We start from the raw sequence: 13,396 nt of genomic DNA, 5'->3' as shown, positions 1-13,396 counted from the left end.
CAGAGGGGGGCCCCGGTGACCTGCGCCCGGGCAAGGGAAACCTGTGTCCATAATTTGTCTTCTTTGTCTTTGAGTAGTAGAGTTTTATTGTCATTGAAATGTTCCATTTCTATTAGTGCAGGACAAGGTTTCTAAATGGTAGTGTGACAGATTGGTTAAAAATAAATCTTAACACAGGTGCCGCCTTCGTCGAACTTAAGAGGAGGGCCGTGTGGTAACACTTCTGCAGCTGAGGCCTCAGATGTTACCAGTGAGGAAGATAACGATTATCTTTCTACCTCCCTGGAGCCAAAATATTTCTGTCAAGGAGTGGCAGAGGAGCAAGATCATGAATGGAACACCTGTCCAGACAGCGTGGAATTGGAGTTTCAGAAAGGTTGGTGTTTACAAAAGAAGTAGAAATAATGTATTGCCGTTTTATAAAGAGTTTACAATCAGGTTGAAGGTGGGTACTAATTCGTTTAACAACAATTCGATTCAAGTCACGATTCATGATTGATTTGATTCAAGGACGATATTGGTTCATTTAGAACGATAACTGAAACGATTCAGTAACTTGTTAGCCAAAAATTCATCTAGTGTGACTAAATACCTGCATATTGGACGGTGCAGGTGACATTTCTAAGATTCTTTTTTCTTTGTCAGGGAATCGGGTAAAAACTAATTGTCATTAAATATAAAGATTTTCCTGATGTACTTTCCTTTTGTCTTATTGTGTACTTATTGGGCGGCTGTGGCTCATTTGGTAGAGCGGGTTGTCCAGTGATCGAAGGGTCACTGGTTCAAATCCCGGCTACGACTGTCCACGTCGAAGTGTCCTTGGGCAAGACACTGAACCCTGATTTTTTCCCAGTGGGTATGGCAGCAGTCGCCCATTGGTGTGTGTGTGTGTGTGTGTGTGTGTGTGTGTGTGTGTGTGTGTGGCTTTGTAAAGCGCTTTGGGCACTGCGATGGTGTAGATAAAGCGCTATATAAGGCAGTCTATTTACCATGCACTGTATGTGTTTTCTAATGGACTGCTTAATAAACGTTGTTTTATTACTTTGCAATAAAACAAAGGGGGAAACAGCAACTTATTGTAATTTATATTTCAGCAATGATTTCATTGTTGGGCATTCTTTTTCTCCAGAAAATAAATGTTTAGTTGGTGTTAGAATTATCAGGGGGGTCCTTGGAAAAATGTCCCCACTCTAAGGTGTCCCGAGCTGGACCCAAAGTTTGAGAATCCCTGTTCTTAACAGATACTAGTAATGGCTAGACGCAAAGCACTGTATAGCCTCCTATGAGTATTGCTTGTCTTTTCAGGTGCAAATGCCCCTCATAGTGTGGTGTACCAAAATGAAGAAGGGCAGTGGGTAACAGATCTAGCTTATTACAGCTCCTTTGAGAAGGAAGTTGATGAGAAGGCAACACAAAACGATGGGCAATTTCAAACTGAGGACTTTGTTTCCGCCGGTATGTATCAAGTTCTCCCAAAATACTGTACCTGTATCCCCATGTGTGTTTGAGTCACTGAACACATTGTTTATGCCGTTTATGTGTGTGTCATATGACAGACAGTATATTTTCCGCACTCAGGTTTTCTTTTGTTTCAGGTGATGCTTTCGAAAAGATAGTCAAAGATCAAGAGGAGTTTGAAAAGGAGCACCAATTTATGCAGGTATTGGTAACCTAGAAATGTGATGCTTTTTGTAGTCCCTGCAAAGCAATGGGGTTTTAACTTGGTCAGGCCCTTTCATAGAAGTTTGTCTGGCTCTACTGTTACAGTATAAATTATTATTATTTATACTTATTAGTTATTTTTCTGTTATTGCAAGAACCAAATTCATTTTGAGTGATTATTATTATTTTTTTCTTCCGATTGCAGTTTACACGATTTTTGTCTTTGCATAGACTTTGCACTGCTAAGCCTACCGCACACAAAGCGATGCGGCCAAACCCGACGCATAGTGTGTGGTGTTAGGCAACTAGTTTTCATGAGTGGCCGAGGGATCATGTTTTTGCGTTAATTGAAAATTGGAAGCACTGTTGCGTCATGCCAATTAAAATGCACATAAACTTTCACACGCTATAAATAAATTTCCGGATTTTAAACTAGCGAGATCCAGCTGGCTGTTGCCAAGCCATACAAGTATAGTGTATCTATCTATCTATATATATCTATATCTATCTATATATATCTATATCTATCTATATATATCTATATCTATCTATATATATCTCTCTCTCTCTCTCTATATATATATATATATATATATATATATATATATATATATATATATATATATATATATATATATCTATATCTATAGATATATAGATGTATATCTATATAGATATATATAGATGGATATATATAGATAGATATCTATATAGATATCCATCCATCCATCCATTCTCTACCGCTTATCCGGGTCGGGTCGCGGGGGCAGTAGCTTCAGCAGGGACGCCCAGACTACCCTCTCCCCAGCCACTTCATCCAGCTCTTCCGGGGGGATCCCGAGGCGTTCCCAGGCCAGCCGAAGGATGTAGTCTCTCCAGCGCGTCCTGGGTCGTCCCCGGGGTCTCCTCCCGGTGGGACATGCCCGGAACACCTCACCAGGGAGGCGTCCGGGAGGCATCCGAATCAGATGCCCCAGCCACCTCATCTGGCTCCTCTCAATGCGGAGGAGTAGCGGCTCTACTCTGAGATCCTCCCGGATGACCGAGCTTCTCACCCTATCTCTAAGGGAGAGCCCGGACACCCTGCGGAGGAAACTCATTTCGGCCGCTTGTATCCGGGATCTTGTTCTTTCGGTCACGACCCACAGCTCATGACCATAGGTGAGGGTAGGAACGAAGATCGACCGGTAAATTGAGAGCTTCGCCTTTCGGCTTAGCTCTTTCTTTACCACAACGGACCGATACAAAGTCCGCATCACTGCAGACACTGCACCGATCCGCCTGTCGATCTCCCGTTCCATTCTTCCCTCACTCGTGAACAAGACCCCAAGATACTTGAATTCCTCCACTTGGGGCAGGATCTCATCCCCGACCTGGAGATGGCATGCCACCCTTTCCCGACTGAGGACCATGGTCTCAGATTTGGAGGTGCTGATTCTCATCCCAGCCGCTTCACACTCGGCTGCGAACTGCTCCAATGAGAGTTGGAGGTCACGGCTTGATGAAGCCAACCCTCACCTCCAACGAGTCCGACTTACTGCCGGATATGCGGACCAAACTCTGACTCCGGTCGTACAGGGACCGAACAGCCCGTATCAGGGGGTTCGGTACCCCATACTCCCGAAGCACTCTCCACAGGACTCCCCGAGGGACACGGTCGAACGCCTTCTCCAAGTCCACAAAACATATGTAGACTGGTTGGGCGAACTCCCATGCACCCTCGAGGACCCTGCCGAGGGTGTAGAGCTGGTCCACTGTTCCCACGGCCAGGACGAAAACCACACTGCTCCTCCTGAATCTGAGATTCGACTTCCCGACGGACCCTCCTCTCCAGCACCCCTGAATAGACCTGACCAGGGAGGCTGAGCAGTGTGATCCCCCTGTAGTTGGAACACACCCTCCGGTCCCCCTTCTTAAAAAGGGGGACCACCACCCCAGTCTGCCAATCCAGAGGCACTGTCCCCGATGTCCACGCGATGTTGCAGAGGCGTGTCAACCAGGACAGCCCCACAACATCCAGAGCCTTTAGGAACTCCGGGCGAATCTCATCCACCCCCGGGGCCCTGCCACCGAGGAGCTTTTTAACTACCTCGGTGACCTCAAACCCAGAGATAGGAGAGCCCGCCTCAGAGAACCCACACTCTGCTTCCCCATGGGAAGGCGTGTCGGTGGAATTGAGGAGGTCTTCGAAGTATTCTCCCCACAGACTCACAACGTCCCGAGTCGAGGTCAGCAGCGCCCCATCCCCACTATACACAGTGTTGGTGGTGCACTGCTTTCCTCTCCTGAGACGTCGGATGGTGGACCAGAATTTCCTCGAAGCCGTCCGGAAGTCTTTCTCCATGGCCTCACCGAACTCCTCCCATGCCCGGGTTTTTGCTTCAGCGACCACCAGAGCTGCATTCCGCTTGGCCAGCCGGTACCCATCAGCTGCCTCAGGAGTCCCACAGGCCAAAAAGGCCCGATAGGACTCCTTCTTCAGCTTGACGGCATCCCTCACCGTTGGTGTCCACCAACGGGTTCGGGGATTGCCGCCACGACAGGCACCGACCACCTTACGGCCACAGCTCCGGTCGGCCGCCTCAGCAATGGAGGCGCGGAACATGGTCCACTCGGACTCGATGTCCCCCGCCTCTCCCGGAACATGAGCAAAGTTCTGTCGGAGGTGGGAGTTGAAACTCCTTCTGACAGGGGATTCTGCCAGACGTTCCCAGCAGACCCTCACAATACGTTTGGGCCTGCCACGTCGGACCGGCATCTTCCCCCACCATCGGAGCCAACTCACCACCAGGTGGTGATCAGTTGACAGCTCCGCCCCTCTCTTCACCCGAGTGTCCAAGACATGCGGCCGCAAGTCCGATGACACGACCACAAAGTCGATCATCGAACTGCGACCTAGGGTGTCCTGGTGCCAAGTGCACGTGTGGACACCCTTATGCTTGAACATGGTGTTAGTTATGGACAATCCGTGACGAGCACAGAAGTCCAATAACAGAACACCGCTTGGGTTCTGATCGGGGGGGCCGTTCCTCCCAATCGCGCCCTTCCAGGTCTCACTGTCATTGCCCACGTGAGCATTGAAGTCCCCCAACAGAACAATGGAGTCCCCAGCGGGAGCGCTCTCCAGCACCCCCTCCAAGGACTCTAAAAAGGGTGGGTACTCTGAACTGCTGTTTGGTGCATAGGCACAAACAACAGTCAGGACCCGTCCCCCCACCCGAAGGCGGAGGGAGGCTACCCTCTCGTCCACCGGGGTGAACCCCAACGTACAGGGGGGCAATAAGTATACCCACACCTGCTCGGCGCCTCTCACCATGGGCAACTCCAGAGTGGAAGAGAGTCCAACCCCTCTCGAGAGGACTGGTACCAGAGCCCCAGGTGTGTGTGGAGGCGAGTCCGACTATATCGAGTCGGAACTTCTCGACCTCACACACCAGCTCGGGCTCCTTCCCTGCCAGAGAGGTGACATTCCACGTCCCTAGAGCCAGCTTCTGTAGCCGGGGATCGGATCGCCAAGGTCCCCGCCTTCGGCCACCGCCCAGCTCACACTGCACCCGACCCCTATGGCCCCTCCCACAGGTGGTGAGCCCATGGGAAGGGGGACCCACGTTACCCTTTCGGGCTGTGCCCGGCCGGGCCCCATGGGTGCAGGCCCGGCCACCAGGCGCTCGCCTTTGAGCCCCACCACCAGGCCTGGCTCCAGTGGGGGGCCCCGGTGGCCCGCGTCCGGGCAAGGGAAAACGAAGTCCATTGTTTGTCGTCATCATTAGGGGTCTTTGAGCCGTGCTTTGTCTGGTCCCTCACCTAGGACCTGTTTGTCATGGGTGACCCTGCCAGGGGCATAAAGCCCCAGACAACTTAGCTCCTAGGATCACTGGGACACACAAACCCCTCCACCACGACAAGGTGACGGCTCAAGGAGGGGTCTATATAGATAGATATAGATATATATCTATATATAGATATGTATCTATATATAGATATAGATCTATATCTAGATATATAGATATATATCTAGATATAGATATAGATACACACACACACACATACAGACATGCATAGATACGCAGTGGGTACGGAAAGTATTCAGACCCCCTTAAATTTGTCGCTCTTTGTGATATTGCAACCATTCACTAAAATCATTTAAGTTTATCCTTTTTCCTCATTAATCTGCACACAGCACCCCATATTGACAGCAAAAAACGGAATTGTTGAAATTTTTGCAGATTTAAAAAAGAAAAACTGAAATATCACACAGCCATAAGTATTCAGACCCTTTGCTGTGACACATATTTAACTCTGCTGCTGTCCATTTCTTCTGATCATCCTTGAGATGGTTCTACACCTTCATTGGAGTCCAGCTGTGTTTGATTATACTGATTGGACTTAATTAGGAAAGCCACACACCTGTCTATAAGACCTTTCAGCTCACAGTGCACGTCAGCGCAAATGAGAATCATGAGGTCAAAGGAACTGCCTGAAGAGCTCAGAGACAGAATTTTGGCAAGGCACAGATCTGGCCAAGGTTACAAAAACATTTCTGCTGCATTTAAGGTTCGTAAGAGCACTGTGGCCTCCACAATCCTTAAATGGAAGACGTGTGGGAAGACCTATATACACACATTCATATATATGCGCGCACACACACACCTCTCGCCAAAAGATAGTTTGTAAAGGCTCCAGCATGCCCACGACCCCTCGTTACGATAAGCGTTATGGAAAATAGATGGACATACACAATGGGCTCGAAGTTAACTTTTTGCCGATGGGCCCAAAAATGTTTGCTTGCCCACGACACGTGAGCTTGAGAGGCACTTAATTTCAAGATATTGTGAATATTGTGAGATCCCTACATATGAGTTTTTTTTCATACGCTTGCCTGATCGGTCGTCTTGTAAGCCTATACAGGCTCACCATTTAGGCCGTCCATATAGCAAATTGCTCAGTGTGCACGTGTGAGTCAACCAATTTTTTCGCGATAGTCCATTCTGGGTTCGGCCGCATCGCGCAGTCTCTGACTGGCCTGAAATGTCTTTTTCCAATAAACATCAATGTCAAATAGTCAGGGTGAGCTTCCAAATCACTTTGGTGTGGCTTAAAAAATAGGAGAATAATATTTCCCCAACATTTCTGTGATGTGGGCCCACATGAAATAAATGATTCTGACTGAAGTAGCTTCAGTGGGTTAGAATGTTGACTCTTATTGTGGAGCTGAGTTACAATTGTTGCAAAGCATATGAGATCACTGGATCAATCAGTGTTATTCCTTCAGTTTTACTGGAAATTGCTTTTCATGCAGGAGGAGCAGATTGTCCCAGATAGCAGCAACAGTGCCTTTCAGAATGACTCTTGGAAAGCTGGTACTAGCAGCCACATCTTGATGAGGGCCTCTCAAGTTTCCTCTGAGTTTAATCCAGGGGACCAAAGCTACTTGCGACTGTCATTAGGGCAGTTTTTTGAACAACGTTCTGAAGCCCTGGGCTGTCTCGGCAGTGGTAATAACGTGGATGCGATTAAACGGGTCAGTGATAAAGTATTGCTGTTATGGAATTTTGTTTATTTTTTTTGTTGAGTTCACTTTAAGCCTTATTGAGAGCTATTTCTCACATAAACTTTCAACTGTCTGAAGAGAACAGAAATTAATTTAAAGTAGGTTTTCTGCAACTTAAAGTAGTTGGTGTGATAAAGTACTGTCATTATATCTCTAGCAACCACGTCTTTTTGCCTTAGCTTGTCCCTTTCAGACAAGCTGTAACTTATTTTGTGTCCTTAACAATACAGCCATCTTTTGGGTATATTATAACTTCTCCAGAGAAGAGGGAACCATTTGCACTAATTCAGCCCTCTGACTTCCCAAATGAGGAGAGCTTTCCTCACAGTGACTCCATGGAAGTCAGCGAAACAGATAAAACACTAAGTCCTGGTAAGTCCACAGTGTTGTTAACTTGACCAACTGAATCGTAGATGATTTGATGAATATTCTTCGTCATAATCATTCAGGCCTGAAAGATCAACAATGAATGACATCTTTGGAGTCATTACAATTTTTCCTAATTTATAGTAATGTTTGCAGATGATCTGGACAAAACCTTTGTGGTTTCTGGTGAAAGGGTGTCACCAAAAGGCAACACAGAGCCTGGGCTTTGTGAACAGAAGGTAAAATAATCTTTTTTTTTTTTGTGGGAGTCAACACCCTGAGCAACTAGTTACAATCACTTCCATGCAAACAGGACCATGTCGATATGTGCCAATGGATTTTACTTTACAAATATGACAATACTTTATATTCTGTTAATCATTGGATAGCAGTGGTTAAATTAGTTCACATAATCATCATCATATAATTTCTTATTTTTAGGACCATAATTCTCTTGAAGCTCTTCTTGACTGCAACATGGGGCCTGGCTCTGCGTCAAATATGTGGAATCAGAGCGGCGTATCACCCCAAAATAACAGTAGCAATCTTATGCTGAGTATCAGCACAATTGCATCAGCCATTGCAGATGCATCCATCAGTACTGACCCATCGCAGCTGGCTGCCATGATCATGGAGCTGTCCAAGAAAAGTAGGGCGAGGAATCGGACAGAGCCCGCTCAACCTACAGGACCTGAGAAATTCGTAGTGGAACCTCATCCAGATGAACATGTAAGGCTTTTCTTTTAAACAATAAATTACAAGCCCCAATTCCAGTGAAGTTGGAATGTTGTGTAAAAAGTAAATAAAAAAAACGAATACAATCAATTGCAAATCCTTTTCAACCAATATGCACTTGAGCGTAGTATAAGAACTGACAACTGATAAAAAAATGTTTGTTGTTGTTGCTATTATTATTTTTTTCAAATGTTCTCTCATTTTGTATTTGATACCTGAAACAAGTTCCGCAAAGGACTGGAAAATTGAGAAATGCTCAAAAAACACCTGTTGAGAACATTCCACAGATGAACTGGTTAATTGGAAATAGGTGAGGGTCAAGATTGGGTATAAAAGGAACATCCCTCAAAGTTGTTGACGAGCAAGGATAGGGAGAGATTCACCACTTTGTGGACAAGTGCGTGAGCAATCATCGCCTCCTTGGTAATGAATACGCTACACTTCTTAGCATGCTTCTTACACGTATTGTTTACAATATCATGAAGGGAGGGCGAGGAGTGGGTAGAAAAAGACTGACAAGCATTACGCTAACTGTTAAGCTATCGTTTCATGAAGTCGCAAAACACTGAAATAAGAGATTGGGTGACAGTATACTTGTCACACAGGTCTCTGTGTAACCGCGTTATTGCAGAACATAATCAAGTTTGAACAACAAAACAAGCTAATTAATACATGTCTGGAGATATGAATGTAAAATAATTCACAGCCTCACGAGGTGCCCTCTGAACCGGAAATGAATTAATACATCACTGGGATCATCTGAGAACGGTGTAACCTTAAGTCTATTATGAATAATAAATATTTGTGTAGTCCCACAATAGGGAAATTTCCAACATTTCAGTAACAATAGTGGATATAGGAAATATAAGTATATAATATAAATGGCATGCAAGAGATGACATCTATACAAGTACGTTCACAAAATACTTTGATTCAGGCTGCGACTGCATCCGCCATTACAAGGTTGATGCAATAAAAACAAAATAACAAACATTGAGGCAGTAATGTATTAATGAATAATGATTATATTGTGCAAATGCAGAATTACTTTTATCCAGTTACATAATATAGTGCAATAACTGTCCCGCAGTAATGTTCTTGACAAAATTTAGAAAATATGGAAATTCAGACACATTTGGATGATTTTTTCTGGAAGTGAGTTTCTATAGGTAAGCAGCTCTGCGTTTCTCAACATACAGTTGCAAGGGATTTTATCATCTGTGACCTTCGATCCCTCAGGCGGCACTGCATTAACGGTCCCATATTTTTCAAAACCAACTTTTTCTAGAATTTGGGTTTTACTGTTGTCTCTACGGCGCCTCAGTAAACTTGTGAAATACGAATTAAAATCGTCCATGCATTCCTGAGTTGCAGACATTTTTTCTGCCAGGAGTCCTGAAATCAAATAATTCAAATTTCTTGAGTTTATGTACGTCACTAGCGAAGATCTCCACCTTCCTCTCTGCTCTTGAGCCAGCGCTGTCAATATAACAAAACGTGAAACTTGAATGCACACGTGGCTTTCACAAGTGGGTCTTCTACACGGAGGCAACCAATCAGAGGGAAGGGGCGGTCTTCGTGAAATATTACCAAAGCTGATTCAAAACTGGGTCAAACAGAAGTAGCTGTCAGAGGGAACTTTTCTGGACACTCGTGTGAGAAAACCAAGTTGTTGTTTTTAAAAAAAAATGAAATTTACACTTTTATACTCTGTCCATGTTGGAGAGTCGCTCTATGGCGGTCTAAATAGCCAAAATATGAGACCTTTAAAGATGTGTCACCTTTTTGTAACAGATATTGCCACGTAGGCACAGGAACGCTTCAGAAAACTATTGTTAGTTGACGCAGTTCGTCGCAACATCTACCAATGCAAGTTAAAACTCAACCATGCAAAGCAAAAGCCATATATTTACAATGCCCAGAAACACTGCCGTCTTCTCTGGGCCAGAGCTCATCTGAGATAGACTAACACCAAGTGGAAAAGTATGCTGTGGTCTGACGAATCCACATTTCAAATTACTTTTGGAAATTATGCATGTCGTGTCCTCCGGGCCAAAGAGGAAAAGGACCATCCGTATTTTCATCAGCACAGAGTTCAAAAGCCAACATCTGTGATGGTATGGGGGCGTGTTAGTGCCCAAAGTATAGTAAACTCGCACATCTGTGAAGGCACCATTATTACTGAAAGATACATGCAGGTTTTGGAGCAACATATGCTGCCATCCAAGCACGTCTTTTTCACGGACGTCACTGCTTATTTCAAGATGACAATGCCAAGCTACATTCTGCACGTGTTATAACCGCGTAGCTTTGTAGTAAAAGCGTGCGAGTACTAGGTAAGGCACTGTCGAAAATTGATTGGAACTGGGACTAACGTTGCGATTCTTACAGAATCTGTAAGGTTATATAAGAATCTATACTGTACCTAGGGGTGGACTGGACATCGGGCATACAGGTGGGCCGGCAGTCCTCTGGGGCCGATTGCGAGGCTGCTGGGTCCCCCCTTACTGGTCCACAATTTAGAGGGGATGGCCCATTGGTCCGTATTTAATATAGACAATCGAGTGAACCAATCAGGCTATTGGACGAAAGCGGCCCCACCCATTTCTTGCGTGGTCCAGTTGTAACGCAATGACAGCGTGACTCGTGCTGCGTGTTTCATAGTAGTGTAGAGCAAAGAGCGTAATGTGCAAAAACAAAAAGTTGAATAATCTCATTTTAGCTGCTGCAAAATGGGCAAAAAATATCGATGTTCACTTGACAAACTGTTGGAGACTCAAAAAATGTGGTAGCCATGGCACTTTAATCTGATAAAATAGCAAATGGTCAGCGCTTAGAAGTGTTGGATCACGAACAAGTGTCCATATGAGGCTGAGTCTTAGTTTGTCAGCTATTTAGGTTAAAGGTGGATCGAACAAGGCTGCATAGTAGTTTAAATTTGGTGCAAGTCTATACTGCAGTTAAACGGTGAAATGAATGACACGTAAAATGAATGACACGTAAATATTTAGCAATTTAAACATTTCAAAAGTAAGTGTTAAAAAAAGTCCAAAACTACTTTTGCAAAGGGTATGCCCACATTAAATAAGAGTAAGACCGTGTCAAATGCTTTTAAGACAGAGTTGCCTCTCTTTGCCTGATGCAAATGCATGTTGTAGCTTTTTAAGGTCAGAAACATTTTGAACCTGAAGCCTGAGCTGCTATATCAGGGATATAAAGAAAATAATATTAGAAATTATTTCAGTAATGGGAATAAACAAATCAGTTGAATTAAACAGAGCAACCAAAAGTGGTGGAGTTAATAGACACCATACTTCTAATCGCTAGGATGTTGATGACACAGTTTGAAATAGATTATACATCTATCAGGAGGTATAAATATACATGTTGAGTAAATTTTCTTATTTGCTTTCCACAAAGCTTACAGTATATGATGGACAAAGTCATGATTATCTAAAATTCTAATTAGCCATAAGGCTAATTAATTTTTTTACAAGTATGTAAGCATCCCTAAAGCAAACTCTAGCCCTTTTTTTGTTATTTTGGCTGGTGTTACGCATGACTATGAGCCTTTCCAATTATTATACAAAATAAAAATGTAATGATACTGAATAGGGGTAAATTGGTAGAACCCATTGAAATAAGATGGAGCAGCAAGTATTAGCTGGATAGTTCCTTATTGCAGGATTTTACTGGTTTACATTGTGGCAAGGTTTTCCAGGAAGTTCAAACGTTTCCATTTTAATTTAGTTTTAAATTGTTTTCAATTTACTACATTATAATTTGCAATAACCTCTCCCTCTGTGTCTAGTCAGGCCAGGCTGATGCAGTAGCAGTTAAGGAGAGAGACTACATACTGCATACACCTCACCACAATGATTAGAGTTGGGTTTGGAATAATTGTAAAATACATTCCTTCGGGGAACATACAGTATACATGCATTACTAGTCAGTTGTGCTCCACTAATTATGAGGGGAAAGCCAAAAATGCCGGGGCCGATTATTAGTATATATTTTTTCCAAGTCCACCCCTGACTGTTCCTGCTGCTAATCTAAACTCATCCATTTTCTGAGCCGCTTCTCCTCACTAGGGTCGCGGGCGTGCTGGAGCCTATCCCAGCTGTCATCGGGCAGGAGGCGGGGTACACCCTGAACTGGTTGCCAGCCAATCGCAGGGCACATAGGAACAAACAACCATTCGCACTCACAGTCATGCCTACGGGCAATTAAGAGTCTCCAATTCATGCATGTTTTTGGGATGTGGGAGGAAACCGGAGTGCCCGGAGAAAACCCACGCAGGCACGGGGAGAACATGCAAACTCCACACAGGCGGGGCCGGGGATTGAACCCGGGTCCTCAGAACTGTGAGGCTGACGCTAATCTAAACTGGGTTGTCAAATTTCTACTTTAGTCTGTCTTCACAGGATACACCAGGTTAGCCCATCAATGGGAACTCAGGAATATATTTTAGGTCTGGCAGCATTAGACACTGACGTGTACATTTATTTTCAGGAGGTTTTCAAAATTAAATCTCACTTGTAAAAGTGTATACCTATACACTTGTGAAAATGTATAACATATACATTCAAGTTCATATAGGTTTTATAATAATACTAGTTAATAATAACCCTGTGAGAAATTCATAATGAAGTTCATAAAAAGTTAGTTAAAAGACTTAAAATTCATAGATGCCTTCAGATGGTTTAATCCACAAATAACTGGTTATCTTCTTTTAAACCAGTGGTATCCAAACCTTTTGTTCCAAGGGCCAAATTTAGAAAGCGAGTACTAGATTGGCCTGTCAGGAGACCAGACCTGTCTCCCATTGAAAATGTGTGCCGCATTATGAAGCACAAAATATGATAACAGAGACACCGGACTGTTGAGCAACTGAAGTTGTACATCAAGCAAGAATGGTAAAAGCATTCCACCTACAAAGCTTCGACAATTAGAGTCCTCAGTTCCGAAATGCTTATTGAGTGTTCTTAAATGGAAAGATGATGTAACTCCATGGTAAACATGACCCTGTACCAGCATTTTGGAATGTGTTGCAGGTATCAAATCTAAAATGAGCGCATATTT

General features: G+C 44.2%; 1 protein-coding gene across 11 annotated transcripts in view; it reads left to right on the top strand.

Moving 5' to 3' along the window:
* The window catches only part of cep192 (centrosomal protein 192), an 86,153-nt gene that overhangs the window by 15,443 nt on the left and 57,314 nt on the right, over positions 1–13,396 (top strand). For 10 of the 11 annotated variants that reach the window (XR_009788927.1, XR_009788926.1, XM_061776235.1 and 7 more), the window contains exons 14-20: positions 178–376; positions 1,306–1,455; positions 1,596–1,660; positions 6,962–7,183; positions 7,444–7,585; positions 7,736–7,818; positions 8,021–8,308. Coding sequence is in view for 9 of the 11 variants with exons in the window: in XM_061776235.1 (XP_061632219.1) it covers positions 178–376; positions 1,306–1,455; positions 1,596–1,660; positions 6,962–7,183; positions 7,444–7,585; positions 7,736–7,818; positions 8,021–8,308 (1,149 nt within the window). In the remaining 2 variants the exon portion in view is untranslated. The remainder of the gene's footprint in view (positions 1–177; positions 377–1,305; positions 1,456–1,595; positions 1,661–6,961; positions 7,184–7,443; positions 7,586–7,735; positions 7,819–8,020; positions 8,309–13,396) is intronic. The other variant, XM_061776232.1, reaches the window with a different exon arrangement.

The sequence above is a fragment of the Phyllopteryx taeniolatus genome, chromosome 6 (genome assembly GCF_024500385.1).
Source record: "Phyllopteryx taeniolatus isolate TA_2022b chromosome 6, UOR_Ptae_1.2, whole genome shotgun sequence".
NCBI classification, from domain to species: domain Eukaryota; kingdom Metazoa; phylum Chordata; class Actinopteri; order Syngnathiformes; family Syngnathidae; genus Phyllopteryx; species Phyllopteryx taeniolatus.
The sequence above is the reverse complement of the archived record's forward strand: the minus strand, read 5'-3'. Positions and strand labels throughout refer to the sequence as shown.